This window comes from Hemicordylus capensis, chromosome 5, assembly GCF_027244095.1.
Source record: "Hemicordylus capensis ecotype Gifberg chromosome 5, rHemCap1.1.pri, whole genome shotgun sequence".
NCBI classification, from domain to species: domain Eukaryota; kingdom Metazoa; phylum Chordata; class Lepidosauria; order Squamata; family Cordylidae; genus Hemicordylus; species Hemicordylus capensis.
Genome location: NC_069661.1, coordinates 212,362,764 through 212,380,011, shown reverse-complemented (window position 1 = coordinate 212,380,011; position 17,248 = coordinate 212,362,764). Strand labels below are relative to the sequence as shown.

The 17,248-nt window shown below is 42.7% G+C and overlaps 1 protein-coding gene across 3 annotated transcripts in view; it reads right to left on the bottom strand.

Annotated features, from left to right (window-relative positions):
- UBN2 (ubinuclein 2) overlaps positions 1 to 17,248 on the bottom strand; it is an 83,562-nt gene that overhangs the window by 49,363 nt on the left and 16,951 nt on the right. For all 3 annotated transcript variants that reach the window (XM_053256169.1, XM_053256167.1, XM_053256168.1), the window contains exons 3-8: positions 16,869 to 16,970; positions 15,121 to 15,258; positions 13,670 to 13,782; positions 12,722 to 13,217; positions 11,273 to 11,343; positions 10,352 to 10,481 (exon numbers count right to left, since the gene is read on the bottom strand). In XM_053256169.1, the coding sequence (XP_053112144.1) occupies positions 10,352 to 10,481; positions 11,273 to 11,343; positions 12,722 to 13,217; positions 13,670 to 13,782; positions 15,121 to 15,258; positions 16,869 to 16,970 (1,050 nt within the window). The remainder of the gene's footprint in view (positions 1 to 10,351; positions 10,482 to 11,272; positions 11,344 to 12,721; positions 13,218 to 13,669; positions 13,783 to 15,120; positions 15,259 to 16,868; positions 16,971 to 17,248) is intronic.

Genomic DNA, 17,248 nt, shown 5'->3' with positions numbered 1-17,248 from the left:
CCGGAAGATGGGCTTTTGCCCAGCACAACTGTTAGAGTATGGTGAGTCAACGGCAAGATGCCTAGTTAAACAAAGGCTCAGGGACATAAACTTCCAGGAGGAAAGGGCCTCTACAAATAGGCCCCTACAACTCCTAAGCACCAAGAAAGATTGGGTCATAGCCTCTTATTTTTATACAATCTATTTACCAAAACTTCGCTGGGCGTTTACAAGAGTTCGCCTGAATGCTCTACCCTCAGCGATGTTATCAGGGAAATTTGAGAGAAAACCCTATGAGGAGAGACTATGCCCTTGCGGATCTGCTCCCAAAACATTGATGCATTCACTATTATATTGCCCACTTCAGACCAATGAAAGAGATTTATTTTTATCCAAGTACCTGAAAGGTCTCAAAAGCCACTCAGTGGAGACGATTCTTACATGTTTATTAGAAGATAGGGACCCAACAATATCCTTGGCGGTTGCCAAATTCTGTTATACATTGATCAAACTAAGAGAGGCTAGAGCACAGCAATCAGTTACTGTCAAAGGTTCTTGATTTTATGGATCTGACAACATTTTAGATTTTGTTTTCTCTCTTTACTGAGTAGATTCTGTTTCTATTGTTGTTTGATCTAAGATCGTAAATAAACAACTAACTATATGCCTTTGCTAAGGTATTGTCTAATGATTTGAACATGACAACCTACTATTTATGGCTGGAAATCTCTTAGTGTTTTTAAAACCGCCAACAACTCTAAATAGTTGATGTGATGGTGTGCCTCTGCGCTGGGCCAATGCCTGTTCAAGTGAAGACCACCTTCTTCTGAGGCATTCTATACCGCTCTGGGCTCCTTGGAGGAAGAGTGGGATAGAAATGTAATAAATAAATAAATAAATCTGTAGTAATGCGGGCCTGAGGGCTTGTCCCAAGGAATGGCGTGGATTGTAAAAGTTTTTTTGCGAGCAATTCACCAAGACAGGTCGGTTTGAACATGAGCTGGTATTTCTAGTAGTCTTGAATTGTGATGTTCCAATGGGTGAAAAACATGTAGCAGTCTCATGTGCAGTCTTGCTGTTGGCAGAAAGGCAGTGGTGGATGCCATTAACCCCAACATGCACTGAATCTGACGTGCAATGTGGACAGAAGAACCACACAAATCGAGGGCTAAATCTATAATTTATTGAATATGGTCCCCTGGTAGACTCACCGCAGCCACAGTAGAGTCAAACATCATGCCCCAAATTTTTATCCTGTGCGTAGAGGACAGTTATGATTTTTTGTAGTTGACTTTGAGACCCAGCTGGTCTAATAGAGTAATGGTCTATTGAAGGTCTCTTTGAAAAGACGATGGAGACTTCGCTACCAGCAGCCAATCATCCAAAAAAGAAAAAAATCTGAATTCCTCTTTCTTGCAAGTGCCCTGCTACCATCACCATGCACTTGGTAAACACCCTTGGGGCAGAGGACAGACCAAAGGGCATGGCCTTGAATTGGAACATGTCTGTGCCAAATCTGGAAGTGTAAGTATTTTCTGTGATGAGGACAAATCGATATATGGTACTACATGTCCTCTAGGTCTATGGAAACAAACCATATCCCTTTCAAAAGAAGCGCCATGATGTCGGTGACTGAGCATCCTGAAATGTTTGTACTCTACGAAGGAGTTGAGCAGTTTGAGGTCTAAAATGGGACGCAGGCCTCCATCCCTTTTTGGCACTGTGAAATATGGTGAGAATACACAACTCCTACGTGGGGAGGATTTGGCTCTATAGTTCCCTTCTGAACCAAAATCTTGACTTCCCCTTGAAGAATAGGGTCATGGGGTGTGCCTCTTACCCCAGAGTTCCATAAACTCATTCCATAAACTCTACAGTGCCCCACTACTACCGCCATGCACTTGGTAAACACCCTTGGTTACTTGACACAGTGGGATCCATCCAAACCCCAGGGCAGAGCTCAGGGAAGCAACAGAAAACAAAGACCAGGCTTGAGCAGCCTTCTGTGAGCATGAACGTAAGAGAGGCCATCCCCACGGCTCTTCCAGACTCAGTAACCTAATTACTGTTTCCCCTTCTGGCTGTCCTGCCAGCTCTTTGACCTTGGAAAGTAATGCCAACCACCCACCAGCTTCTCCCTCCAGGGTACTCTGTAGAGGAGCAGGGGAGGGGACGTGGCTGTGGTCTATAAGAACAATATCTCCCTTGCCAGGATCCCTGTCAAAGTGTCTATCTATACTGAATGTGTGTACCTAAGTTTGGGGGCCAGAAATAGAATGGGACTTCTGTTGGTGTACCAATCACCTCGCTGCTCAACGGAGTCCCTAACTGAGCTGTTGGACTTGGTCTCAGGCTTGGTGCTGGAGTCTCCCAGGCTTGTGGTGCTGGGGGACGTCAATGTTCACTTTGAGACCAATTTGTCCTGGGTGGCTCAGGAGGTCATAGCAACAATGACAACTATGGGCCTATCCCAAGTGGTCTCGGGACCCACACATATTGCTGGTCACACGCTTGATCTGGTCTTTCATTCTGGACAGGGTGGTGTTCCGTGGCTGGGGGACTCCTGTTATTTCCCCATTGTCATGGATGGGTCCAACATCTGATTAAGGTTGGACTCACGACCACGTCCCACCTCCACGGGGGGGGGGGGATTAGGATGGTCTGCCCGAGAAGGTTACTATATCCAGTAGGATTCCAAGAAGCCTTGAAGGGATTTAGTGCTGGCTCAGCTGGTGATCTTGTTGACACTCGAGTCTTTTCCTCCCATATTGTTTCCGCAAGTTCACGTATAGAGGAGTTGTTCAGGGTTGTGAAGAGGCTAGTGTGTGCCCTTTCCCCCTTGACTCGGTACTTGGAACAAACAATTACTCACTGTGACATCTTTAATGAGTTTCTTGTGGACAAAATCTCTCATATTCGGGCCGACTTAGATTTGAACTCCACAACTGTTACAGAGTCTGATGCCAAGGTGTCCAGCAGCTCCTCTTATGTGATGACTCTGGATCAATTCCAGTTTGTGACTCCTAAGGATATGGACAAGTTGCTTGGAATGGTGCAGCCTACCATCTGTCCTCTTGATCCTTGCCCGACATGGCTTATACGATCTGGCAGGGAGGCTGATGTAGGTGGCCTGGTAGGTTCTCCGAGGGAGGGCAGGATGCCTCCTTGTCTTCTGAAGAAGCCTGCTTAGATCCCTCAGAGTTAAGCAACTACAGGCCTGTCTCCAGCCTTCCATGGCTGGGCAAGGTGATTGAGAAAGTGGTCGCCTCCCAGCTCCAGGTGGTCTTGGAGGAAACTGATTATCTAGACCCATTTCAAACTGGCTTTCGGGCGGAGTATGAGGTGGAGACTGCCTTGGCTGGCCTGAAGCATGATCTCCAACTGGGAATTGACAGAACGAGTGTGACTCTGTTGGTCCTTTCAGATCCCTCGGCGGCTTTCAATACTATTGACATTGTATCCTTCTGGGATGTCTGAGGGGACTGCAGGTGGGAGGCACTGCTTTGCAGTGGTTCTGCTCCTACCTCATGGGCAGATTCCAGATGGTGTCCCTTGGAGACTGTTGTTCTTCAAAATCTGAACTTTCCCATGGTGTCGCTCAGGGCTCCGTATTGTTTCCGATGTTGTTTAACATCTACAAGAAACCACTGGGAGAGATCATCAAGATTTGGTGCAGGGTGTTATCAATATGCTGATGACACCCAAATCTATTTCTCCATGTCAACATCATAAGGAAAAAGCATAACTTCCCTAAATGCCTGCCTGGAGGCAGTAATGGGCTGGATGAGGGATAAACTGTAATGAACAGCCTCTCCCCTCCCCTAAAGAGTTAACTGGAAGTTAAACCTATCTTGACTAACATGCAGTGACCTCTAGGTATTAGCCATTCAGCACACAGTGGGTGAGAACTAGAGGACCTTGCGGCTGGAAGAGAATGGTTTCTTTGCTATTATGTAGCCCTCTTGGCACTGTCAAAGGGGCTCCCAATCTTGGTTTGATGGAGAATGTGTCGGTGCCAGGAAAGCTCTTATTATTAGTTACCAGAAGTAAAAAAGAACATCTAGTGGGCATGATGCTCAGATTCTGCTGCAGGAAAAAAGACAATATAAGCGCTTGTTATGGCATTAAAAAAAAAAGGCTATGATGGCGAATTGGAAGAGGTTAGCTCAGGCTGTCAGAACTAAAGATCCTTCGTTATTCTGGCACTTAGTTAAGCATTCTACAAGGCATCTACAACTGGGCTTCGGTTTCAATCTCTGAAATTCATTCTTTAATTGCACAATTAAGACCTGGCAAAGCACCAGGGGAAGATTTTATCCCCCCGGAGGCAATTAAGAACAATCCAGAATGGTGGGCACCAATCCTGACCTCACTTTTCACTTGTATTGATGGGACTGGCCAAATCCCCAAACCATGGAGGGTTGCAGTTCCTATTTTTACGAAAGGTACATGTGCTAATCCGGCCAATTACAGACCCATCAGCTTACTTAACATCATTGGTAAGCTTTATGCAAAACATTTACATGATAAGTTAAAGGACTGGCTGGATCACGAGAACCTTCTTGCTGAAGAGGCTGGCTTTAAGAAGGGTCAACCTACTACCTATCATTGTTTAGTATTGCAACATCTCATTGAGAAATATTCCTCCACGGGTAGGACCTCCTTATATGCTGCCTTTGTGGATCTGCAGGCAGCATTTCATTCTATTTCATGGGTTAAGCTTTGGGAAAAACTGGGGTCTTCTTCCATAGACCGTCATTTGTTATGCCTGCTCCAAGTGCTATATTCAGACACTTCTCTTAAAGTTAGATGCAGCCTTCAAGGGCACCTAAGGAGTGCTATTGTGACTCAGAGAGGTGTTAAAAGCAGGGCTGCATACTTGCTCCATTCTTATTTAATTACTACATAAACTCTATGGTGGATCAATTGAGCCTTTTAGATTTTCACCCTCCTAAATCTGCAGGGAGGCATATATCTATCTTGCTTTATGCAGATGATGCGGTCCTCTTGTCGAGGACTCCAATTGGCCTCAGAAAAATGCTGAGTGCATTAAATCTGCACTACAAGAAGGAGGGTTTGGAGATAAATTTTCAGAAAACCAAAATAATGGCTTTCGCACGGAGACCTAAGATTTGCACTTGGAGGATTGAGGGACAACTTATTGAGCAGGTATTATTTTTTTAATTACCTAGGGGTAGTTTTCCATGCTGGGGGCACCAGGAAGGCCTAGGTGAACTATGTAGCCTCCAATGCCCAGAAAAGCTCACTTGCCATTCTACAGCACTTGCAATCAAAAGGTGGCTATTACTTACCAGCAGCTTTTAAACTATTTAAAGCTAAGTCATTGTCTCAATTACCTTATGGAGCGCAGTTGGCTTGTTTTTTGAATATAGCAACTCTGGAATGTGTGCAGTAAAAATTGTTGAGAACTGCTCTTAATATCCCAAGATCCATTTCAAATGCTGCTACCCATTTGGAGATGGGCTTTATTAGGGTGGAGGCCAGTGTCTGGATTACTATACTTTGTTACTCGCTTAAACTAATTTACCAGCCAGTTGGCCTGGCTCCCCTAATTTTACAGGATGATTCTGGCACCAGGTAGATCCAGTCTATTGAGGCTAAGATAGCTACTTTGGGCCTCTCTGTTACAATTTTGTCCAAGCTGGGTTTTGATCAGGCAAGGTTGCTGGTTAAACAACGGGTTTTTTACTCCGAACGGAAAAATGGCCTTGGGAAGGTCTCCAAATTTTACATCTCGGAGGAAAGAAGATATCTAGTCTCTGCAATGTATTATTTTACATGGTTGGAATCTCTGAGGTATAGGAAAACTTTTACCTTGGCTCGCTGCCACTGTTTACCCTCGGCAGTTCTAGAAGGGCGCTATAGAGGGGTTCCATTTGCTGACAGACTTTGCCCTTGTGGGCTGGATCAGGTTGAAACTATTGAACATGTTTTAGTATTCTGCTTGTTCTATAAGGATATTTGTGAATCTTTCATCACACCTTTGCTTTGTAAATTCCCTGGTCGACAGGAGCAATTTTATTGTTCCTTGTTGCTTTCGGACTCAGAGTGTGTAATTACATCCAATGTGGCTAAATTCTGTGCTGCTGCCATTAATATACATCACCGAATGGTTAATAAGGATATTTTATTGTTTTAATTTCATTATCACTATGTTTCCGAGTCTTAAAATTTTTAAAATTAATTTTAATTTTAACCTGTTCTAATTATATATACTCTATTTATTGTTGTATAATTGTAACCTTTCTCTTTTGTTTTGGCTTGTGGCTGTAACATTAAAGAACTTGAACTTGAGCTACTAGAAGAAACAGTTTAAGTTTAAAGGAAAAGCCTTTGTGGGTGAAAGCAAGAAAGAAGATAGTTCAGCGTTTTCCTTCCCCTCACATGGGCTTGCTTTGAGATACAGGCTGGGTTAAATTTGCTACAAAACCGGAGGCTGAATCCAGATAAGACAGAGGTACTTATTGTGCGGGGTTGGAACTTGGGAGGCGATTTGGATCTGCCAGCTCTGGATGGGGTCACATTCCCCTGGAAGGAACAGGTACGCAGTCTGGGAGTTCTTCTGGATCTGAATCTCTCCCTGGTATCCCAGGTTGAGGTGGTGGCCAGAGGTGCTTTTTATCAGGTTCGGCTGATATGCCAGCTGCGTCCATTTCTTGAGATAAATGACCTCAAAACAGTGGTACATATGCTGGTAACCTCTAGGCTGGATTAATGCAATGCGGTCTATGTGGGACTGCCTTTGTATGTAGTTTGGAAACTACAGTTCGTCCAGAATGTGGCAGCCAGCTTGGTCGCTGGGTCATCTAGGAGAGATCATATTACTCCTATGTTGAAAGAACTACACTAGCTGCCGATACGTTTCCGGGTAAAATACAAGGTGCTTGTTATTACCTATAAAGCCCTAAACAGCTTAGGCCCTGGGCATTTAAGAGAACATCTTCACCCTCAGCCCCACCACCTATTAAGATCATCTGGAGAGGTTCATCTGCAGTTGCCACTCACTTGTTTGGCGGCTATTTGGGAACAGGCCTTCTCCGTTGCTGCCCCTGGACTTTGGAGTGTGCTCCCTGTTGAAATAAGAGCCTCTCCATCTCTGGCAACCTTTAAAAAGGCACTGAAGTAACTGAATTCACCCAGGATTTTAATTCAATTTATGGTTTTAAATTTTTAATGTTGGTTTTAAATGATTTTAATGTTAATCGTTTTAATGTTTAAATGCTTTTAATGGTTTTTATTTTGATGTAAAGTGCTTTGAGCCATTTTTGGAAGGGCGATATATAAATCAAAATAAATAAATAGCATATCCCAGGCGAATGATGGTAAGCACCTAGGCGTCTGATGTTATCTGTTCCCAGTTCTCTAGGTATGGTCTCAAACATGTTCCAACCGCAGGGCAGTCAGATCCTCTTGTGGAAGGAAGTGGGCTTCGACCTGCTGATTAGAGTTAGGATTAGAGAACTTCCGTTTCTTATACTGTTTATTGTACTGTGAATAGGGGGGTTGGCGAAAGGGCTGGTCGTAGCCAGACGAGGTCATGGCAAAGATGATTTTTTAGAACAAAAAGGTCTATTGAATCTTAAGCCTGTTGACGAAGAGAAACTCATAGAGTTAGTTGTGATCCTCATTTTTTGCACCTGCTCCATCGTCTCATCTGTTTGGTTCCTGAAGAGAGCAGACCCATCGAAAGGTAAGTCTTAAATTTGTGTTCTAGCCTCGGGATTCAGGCCAGAGGAGCGTAGCCATGCATGGCAATGGAGGGATATGGAACCCACCAATGCTCTCGCTGTGCATTCCGTAAAGTGATGTGAGGTATGCAGCAACTGCTTAGCTTGAAACCTTCCTGTTGTAGGGAAAGAATAGCGCTTTTCTCCATTGATGGAAAGGTATCCTGGTGTTGTGAGAGTTTCTTCCACAGATGATTCTAGCGAGACATGCATGCCTGGTAGTTCACTATCTTGATTTGTAAGGCTAAACTAGAGTACAGGAGTTTACTCACAGTCTATTTTAAAGCCCTCCCTGTACATCAGGGCGGACAACGTTCTATTTCTAGATTTCGACTGCGCCGCATCCACCACAATCGAGTTAGGAGTAGGGTGTTCATGCAAAAACACACAATCTTGAGTCTTGACTTTACAGAAGTTTCCAACCTTCCTAGAAGTAGAAGAGACAGATGATGGCTTCTCCCAGAACTTTGCACAATCTCTAGGAGAGCCTGATTCATGGGTAATGCAACCAATCTATGAGAGTCCCCTTTTATAACATCAAAGAATGGGTTAGATGATGTCTTAGTCTCCTCCTGGAGTGGCAAACCTAGAGCTGTAGTCATCTTGGTCACCTGAGTAGAGAAAGATTTCAGGTCCTCAGAATGAGACAGTGGCTTAGTGTCCTCCCTCAGGTCCTGGTGTGGAGAACCAGATGCATCACCTTGAGAAAAAGCAGTATCTGAATCGTCCCTAAACTTGAGTCAGAGCACTGGAGCAGCTTTTTCGATGGGTGGCACAGGAACTGCGTTCTCCACAGGTGCTGCAGGTGAATCTGGGGGTAGGGGCTCAACCAATGGCTGTGACTAGAGCAGCCCCAAAGCGTGTTCCTGTGGAGGCGCACAGGGTGGAGGGGTCAAGTCCCACGGTAACCAAGTTGCATGGGACCTCACAGTGACACTCACGGAGCTGTCCCATAAGCAGGAGATGGGGATCTTCTCTTGTAAGTCCTATAAGGGTATGCCCCATGTGTAGATCTAGACCTGGACCTATAGGAGATCCTACTACTATGTGCCCAACGGTTGTCATATTCAAATCTCTCCTCCTACAATCCAGAAGGACACCCTGGCAGGCATCTCTATCATAGTCCAAGTAGTCTGTTATCCTCATCCCTAGGGTCTGGAGATTCATAGTCCTCCTCATCTAAAGCCACATAGGGGTAGTACTTAATTGAATGGTACCTATTCGTTATATCACCCTAATGAGAGTAGTCTTTGGCCCGTGACCTGCCTCCATAAAGGTGAATAGCCTCCTAACCCTGAGTTCCCAAAGCACCAGGATTCCACATCCGATTCTCCCTCTAGCCCCTCTGGGAACCAACTGTCAGAACTGTCCATTCAAGTTCCCCAGCCCTCGTGTAGCACTTGGGGCCATGGGGGTTGGTGATAACGCCTAGACTCCAGAGTCGAGTCTAGTCTGCCCCCCGAACAAGCGCTGCGCTGGAGAGAAGCGTCTGGGAGCTCGAGCCCTGCAGGTTGGTGGGCAGAGCTGCTCCTCTTGGTGCCGAGGGCATTTAGTGCTTCATTTTTGCAGCCACCTTTGTCAGCTGCATGCTGGGTGTCTGCTAAGCCAATCCTGAAGGGGCTGTTTGTGCATGCGCAACTGTCGAGGGATCAGAACCTTTCAGCGCAGTCCTCTTTTTCCTTCGGCTGGGGTGCTGTCTCCTCTGGTAACTTGGACTTTTTCTTCTTCCTCTTTTGTTTTAGCAGCCAGGAGTGCACCCTGTTATCAGGTCCTGGTGTTGGAGCTCTGCCTTCTAAATCGGGGCGTCTCAAGATGTGTACCCCCACCACTATGGCAGAGGCAGAGTGAGTCATAGCTAGAGTCCCAAGCTCTCCCGGTGGGTTAGAACCCATGTTAGAAACTCCATTTGAGATCCATCACAGGCTCCTCCTCTCCTGCATATGGAATCTCCACTGCCCAATCACAAGGGTGCTTCTGTTTACAAACTCTCGTGAGAGCTGCCACGCATGGGATTAGCCATGGGTACGCCTTAGAGAATGTGTGTGTGTGTGTGTGTGTGTGTGTGTGTGTGTGTGTGTGTGTGTGTGTGTGACTTTGCTGGCCATACGCTTTGGATGGGAAAATCTTCCCCACTTAGGGGTCAAAAAAGGAGGGGAAGAACAGAAAACACGATATTAAATAAAGAAACACAAAATTCATAGGCAGAAAACCTAAAGAGGTAAACAATGAAATATAAACTTAAATTCATTGTAATTTCTTTCAGAAAGCTAGCAAGGTTCCCCTTGAGGATTATTCTTCTTTGACGGATAAAAAAAAGACGTGAGGAGGCGGCTGCAGAGCATGTGACCTATGTATAGAGGAGAGGGGCCTAGTAGCATAGAGAGAGAGAAAAAGCTTGTGAGGTTTTCCGAATGTTTTTTCACGCAAGCCCAAAGCCCATCTGTGTGATGGACAGTGACCACTCAGAAGAACCATTATTTCCTGTTGCACGTCTTAGGCCACTGTCTTAGGACTCAAAAGGTTTCAGTCTCCAAGGAACCCAGATGACTGGCCTTCTATAGCCTACCTAAACTAATATATGCCCCTTTTCCTAACTAACATATGTCCCTTTCAGACACTTTTACCTGAACATTGAGATGCAGTTTCTTCAAACGCTTTATCAGGGTGTCCTTATTGCATGGCACAAAAGCCTCGAGGTGGGAGTACACTCCATTCCGGATGCTAGGATTCAATTCCTGTAACTGCAACTCAATACTGACAAGCAGAAAACAAATTCACAATTCATGAGAAATGGATGAGCAAGCATTCCGTCTACTGGCCATTTTAAGGGCATTTCACATATTACTTATGTAAACAGGAACTGTTATGCTAGAATTTTCCCTCCTGCGTGATTTAATCTGATCATAAGGAGACAGGACTGGCTGCAATCATTGTTAAGGCTCCAGCAGACTAATAAGAACAGATTCAAAGCCCTAAAAAGGGTAGAAGTATGACAATATCAGCTACTGACAATATCATCTATGCTATTTCCCCCAACTGTAAGTAGTTCGTTAATCCCTGCTGTGCATTACTATTAAGTTATAATTTTTGTATAGCTTAGAGGCCCTGACTGCCAGTTTATGGTATCTCATATACCTTGCACCCCATCTTCAGTCCCTCTTCTTCCTTTGCTGTCTCCATAGTTAACATTTAGACAGACAGCTTCTTGGGGCAGGGATCGCTCTTTTCCTATGTTACTTGTAAAGCATCAAGACAGTGCTATATAAATACAAAACACAAACTAACATATGGATATTTTACTATAGAAATATCAGTTACACTATGACCACATAAGTTACCAGAGCTGTACACCAGGAATTCACAGAAACTTCTATATATGGCATTCTTCCTTTCAATTTGAGAGGTCTTAAATAAATGAACTAGTGAATGCATAAAGCATCTGCCTGCTTGATGGGTTAAGATGGTCAGAGCAGCCATCAGCTTCTCCTCTATATATCCCCTCCCCTACTCTCAACTCTTATATCAAAAACAAGATAAGCACTTACTCCAGCAAGATATTGTTCATGTCTTGTGTGAAGAATTTTTTTCTGCCTTCTTCATCGAAGAGCTTGGCAGCCTAGAAAGATCAATAAAACACAGACACCTTTAGAATATCATTTCCAAGGCCTTTAAAATGTTAAGTTTTTATAATTTATACATCCTCCATTATGTTGCCTTCTGCTTCTGCAGACTTGTAATCAAGGCTTAACCACAACAGTGTTTAGAAAGACTACTAGAGGGCAACAGTGATGTAGCTGCAAATTCAGAATTGCAGGCACTTCTCCATGACAGCCCCCATGGCCATACCCACCCCAAAAGCCAGAGAAGTCAAGAAGTCCTGGCACTCCATCCCCACATGTCCCCTCTTCACTACACCCCTGGATGATGATCAATTATGTGTTCGCCAACTGCTTAAATAAAAATGTCACGTAGTTATTTCCTCCTCATGCAAAAGTATTCTCCACATTTGAATTACTAAATGCTAGGAAATAAAGTTAAAGCTAGGTATGAGCACTATGACATTTGCATCGTACCAAATGCACTCTGGTGTGACATAGACTTTTTGAAATCCTGCAGAACCTACTTAGGCTTATCAACATCTTTCTAGGTCTCAACTGCATCAAAATGGTAACCTGCCCTGAAGTGTTGTAAAACTAGAAAGGAAATAATGTCAAACACAATTTTCAAAGCTCATGTATCCTACAATCAGGAAGCATGTCCAATAGCTATGAGACCAAGTTGGTAAGGGTGCTGTTAACCTAGAGAGTTGGAACTTCTAGGTTACCAGCCTACAAGGTTACCTCTAGGTTACCTCCTACAAGCCATACAGATTGGGTGCAAGGATGCCTTTTAAAAGTCATCCAAAGGTACAAATGTAAAAGCCTTGCAAGGCAAGTTGACACTAGTATGTTAATCCTGAAACAGCAACATTAAGTGGAACTTGTGTTACAGCCACAAATAAACTATAACAATTTCCACATGTACTTCTAAATGGGAATCATTTACACGCTCAGCAGAAACACCAAGTAATGGCATAAGCAAACATATATACATGTGCAAATCAGCAATTCTTCCACTTACTGAAATGGTTGCTGAATCAGAAGTGTAATGACTTCACCAAGCTCTAACAACAATCAGCAGAAAGATTATCTACTAGTGGAACATTAACCTTTTTGCAAAGACAGACAAGTCACCATGTACTAAATTATTCTTTGGTAGTAGTCTCTCATAAGAAACAAATAGCATCAGAAAAGAAGTACAACATTTACAAACTTAACACAAATTGTGTTAATTTTATATAGTTAGAGGTGAATGAGTCCACTACTGCCCTCAGCTGCAGAACTGCCAGTGTAACCCTCAGTACTACACACACTGGGACTGCCCATCTTCATGTCAGGTAATCTGAACAGTAACAACACTTCTCAAAATTCAACACTAAGGCAACTACAACTTACAATTCTAAGGTCTTCAACACGCTTTTCTAGATGTGCTGGCAGACCTTCAGGGAGGGCAGGCACCTGTTTCAGTGTCAGGACCTCAGAGGTGTGGGAGGGCTGAGTGGCACTTCCATTCTCCCCGGAAGGCTCAGATACTGGGCTGCCATTGGAGGTGCCATCAAGCAACCTATCAAAGTCAATGTCTCCCAGCATCTCTAGGGCACTTTCGGCTTCCTGCAGGAGCTGTGTGCTGCCAAAAATGGAAAGAACTGGATCTGTGACACTAAGGTTCAAGTCAGACACATCATTTACAGCAGCAGCAGCAGCAGGGGGAGCAGGGAGCTTATTAGGTGCAGAGCTGGTAACGGCCACAGCAGGACTCGGGTTAACTTCTTTTTTCTTAAAAGCTTCCTTCTCCTTCTGAAACTTGCGGATCATAGCAGCCAGTGAAAAAGAATCTTTGTACAGCTTCTTTTTCTTCTTTTCAGATTTATGTGAATTTAAGGCCATTACCCTGCAAAGAAAAGCCAGTAATTGGAGAGGATGAAAATAGTCTCACGTGAACACACTGAGACTCTATTACCAAATAATAAAATACCCTTAACAGGCTAGTTTTAGTTCTTCTATTCACAACTAAGCCACATATTAGTTTAAATACATTCCAAACCAACAGCAAATAAACCTGGCCCAATGCAACTTCTGTTTTTTAAAAGACAATTTAAAACATCAGAACTAGAATAAAATCTCACCAAATAAACAAAAGCCAAAATAAATAAATAAATCATAATTTGAATAAATATAGTATTTATATATATAGTAATATATATTTTTGTCCTGATACAGAGTGCTTCATTTTAAATGAACTCCAACAGCAGTACATTAAGTTTTAACAGAAGTAATTCAGCATTTGCTCTCAACTCATCCACCAAAAGAATACTTTATCCTAGACATTGGAAATAAGCTCACCCAAGCTGCTTAGAAACTTTAATCTTTCGAGGTTTTTTCTCTTTCTCTGCCTCTTCCTCTTTCCGTTTGCGCTTCTTCATTCCACGATCTTCACCATCTTTCAGTTTAGGTATCTAAAAGTGGGGTGGGAGAAAGGAGGAGAGAGAAAAAACAGTTACTTCAACAATGCAAAGTATTACATTGTAGTATAAGTTGATACGCCAGCAATGCAATGAGCATATTAACTCCAACTCTCAACAAAAAGACCTTTTATTGCACAAAAAGAAAAACTAAAAACCGGTAAACATAAAAACATAAGATGTTCCAGTGTAACACACCATCCTCAGTTAAACAAATGAGCATAGATGAAAACCTTCTCCATTCCCCAGCTGTTCAATTCCATAGACATGATAACACGATGTTCCATGACTGGCGAAGAGATAATTAGCAGGGGCGGGGGAGAGAGAGAAAGGGAATCACTCGATTCTTCTCAGAAGCTAATAAAATTTATGGCATCAGTCAACGCCTCCTGAGCATTAATGGCATTAATGTTACATTGTAGAACGAACGCAGGAGTCACCTTGAGAGATCAGATCAAGATCTGGCTTTGTTTCTGCACCCAAATGCTTTTACAAGCAGGACATGAAGATGATGGCTATCCTCTGAACTCCACCAGCATTACAAATAACCACTTGTTGTGGTCTTCAGGGCATAATTCAAGGTGCTGGTTTTGACCTATTTAAGGCCTTCATTATCAGTCCCTACATACATCAGAGGCCACCCATCTTCTCTTCTATATACCATCATGGTTAGTTAAATCAACAGGGGAGAGGCTACAGTTCTCCTTTGCATATAAAAGGTTTCAGGAACAAGCTCTGACATCTGCAGTTAAATAGACTTATGAACGTAATAAGCTGCCTTGTAAGACCATTGGTCCATCTAGCCTAGTATAGTCTATTGGCAGTCATCCAGGTTTCAGGCAAAGGTCTTTCCCTTCATCTACCACCCAACACTTTCAGCTATGGATGTAAGGGATTGAACCTGGGACCTTGTACATGTGACATATATACTCTTCCACTGAACTATGCTTAGCATGCACCTAACTGAACAGCTGGAAAAGACCCTTACTAATCAGAGTAGACAGTACAGAGCTAGATGGCCCAATGCTCTGATTCAGGATAAGGCTGCTTCATATGTTCAACAAGCACTTTTTTGGCCATCCATGCACTCAGTTCAAACAGCAATGGCATGTCAGAATTAAGACAGTATGAATATTATGACGATTGTTAAACTGAAGTATATGTTTACTTTAAAATGTAAACAGATTTTACATTTTTGATGTAAACTGCCCTGAGGCTTTTTTGGAAGGGCAGTATATAAATTGAATGAATGAATGAATGAATAAAAATAAAGAAGATAAAGGTATCGGTGAAAATTATGAGGTGTTTTATATCAGTTCTGGAGAAACTCACTTTAGGTGGTCTATGCTTTTTGCCTTCTGTAAAGTCTTCCTCCTCAGAGTCAGATGCTTGGCGGAACTGCAGAGTTCCAGTGTTTATGTAAAAGCCTCCATACTTGGTAGTCAAGGATGCAGGAACCAATTCATCATACTAGGAAGGAAATTGAAAGATTCAGGGTAAGAGATAGCTACCATTTTATTAACATGAAATAACACATTTGCTATACTACAGAGCAGCATTAAGCAGGATATTAAGTCAACTAAATATGCTAATACCACCATATTAAAACTAGTTTTTGTACCACACACAGAATACAAACTAAAAAAAAAGGAGACAGCAATTAAGGTACTGCAGAGTACAATCTCTAACACCACCCCCACTAAAGTCTATTGTAGTGTCAAAACATCCAGTGCATAGGTAGTACCGTAACACAGAGCTATGGAGATAAATTTCACTACAGTATTAGAGTAAGTGTCAAACTGGTATTTACCAATTATAAAATATTCATTAAGTCAGTTAGAAACATCAAAGATCTCAAGGTCCATCAAGTGCCTCTGGCTAATGTTCAAATTCTACTCTGCTAACTGAGAAAAGTGCCAATTCTCTTATATCTAACAGGGGGAGAGAAACTGCCCCTGCCCAACCCAAACAAAGTACAGCATCCCTCTTGTGGATGTTGCTGGTGTCTATCTTATGTTTCTTTTTAGATTGTGAGCCCTTTGGGGACAAGGAACTATCCTCTCTCTCTCTCTCTCTCTCTCTGAACCACTTTGAAAAATACTGTATATAATATTTGTAGTACTAATAAGTACCTTATTTCCATCATTTATTAGAAATGTTAACATTTACCAGATCATCAAACAAGCCTGATGAACAATTGTTTCTAACATTTTCTTGAAAATCATTCAGTTTCTTCTACATTTCTATCCTTTACAGATGAATGTTAAGGTTTACCTGTGGCTCACAGGTAACCATATTTTCATATGAAAGCAGCACAAAAATAAGAACAATCACAACCCTCAGCACAGCATAGTTCAACAAATAAGGTCAAGTGTGAGCAAAATTAAGATGGTTTTAAAATTTTTTAAAGTATACAAAACACACCCCTTGACTTTGACTAGCAGGTTGTTCCAAAGCCTAGAAGAAGAGAGCTGGTCTTGTGGTAGCAAGCATGACTTGTCCCCATAGCTAAGCAGGGTCTGCCCTGGTTGCATATGAATGGGAGACTTGATGTGTGAGCACTGCAAGATATTCCCCTCAGGGGATGAAGCCGCTCTGGGAAGAGCAGAAGGTTTCAGGTTCCCTCCCTGGCTTCTCCAGGATAGGGCTGAGAGAGATTCCTGCCTGAAACCTTGGAGAAGCCGCTGCCAGTCTGTGAAGACAATATTGAGCTAGATAGACCAATGGTCTGACTCAGTATATGGCAGTTTCCTATGTTCCTAATCACATTAGAAGTGCTGCTTTCAGCCAGAGATGCCTCAACCTCTTGCAGAGAGAGCATACAAAGGAGGACGATGAGCTATCAACAGAGCAAAAGCCGATATATCAAGTCCCTTATATAAGACAGACAGTTTTGCATCTACTACTCTTATATTTAAATTAATAGTTTAAAGGTATTTGATGTAATTCCATCTCTAAAATGGAGAAAGTCTGCAAATGGCTAATTCCTGGAAGGGAAACCATGTGGGAATTCCATGTATGCTGTTTTGACCTCCAAGGACAGACATTATATAATTAAAAAAACAAAAAACGTTACTCACAGCCTCTGAATTATCGATGAAAGGATCAGTTTCATCATAGCCATAACCTATATCAATCAGATCCTGAACACGATCCTTTCGATGCTTGTGGCTCTTTCCACCCTGAAACATAATATTTGGAAATTGGAATGTCTGTGGTATTGGTGCTAACCACAGTCATATTAAGCTGAAATAGGTCTTTTAAGGTAACAGAAAATTCAAAACTAGCAAGAACTCTTGAGGAACCTTCAATATTGGCATAACAATAAAGCAGCATATTAGGAAACTGTTTAGCTTGTTCAAAGAGTTGGCAGCTACATTCGAGTCCTCAAAGTCCACAATCACCATACAAAAAAAAAAGTACAAGTGTGAAATTTTACGCTAGGTGCTCTTAGGGCCAC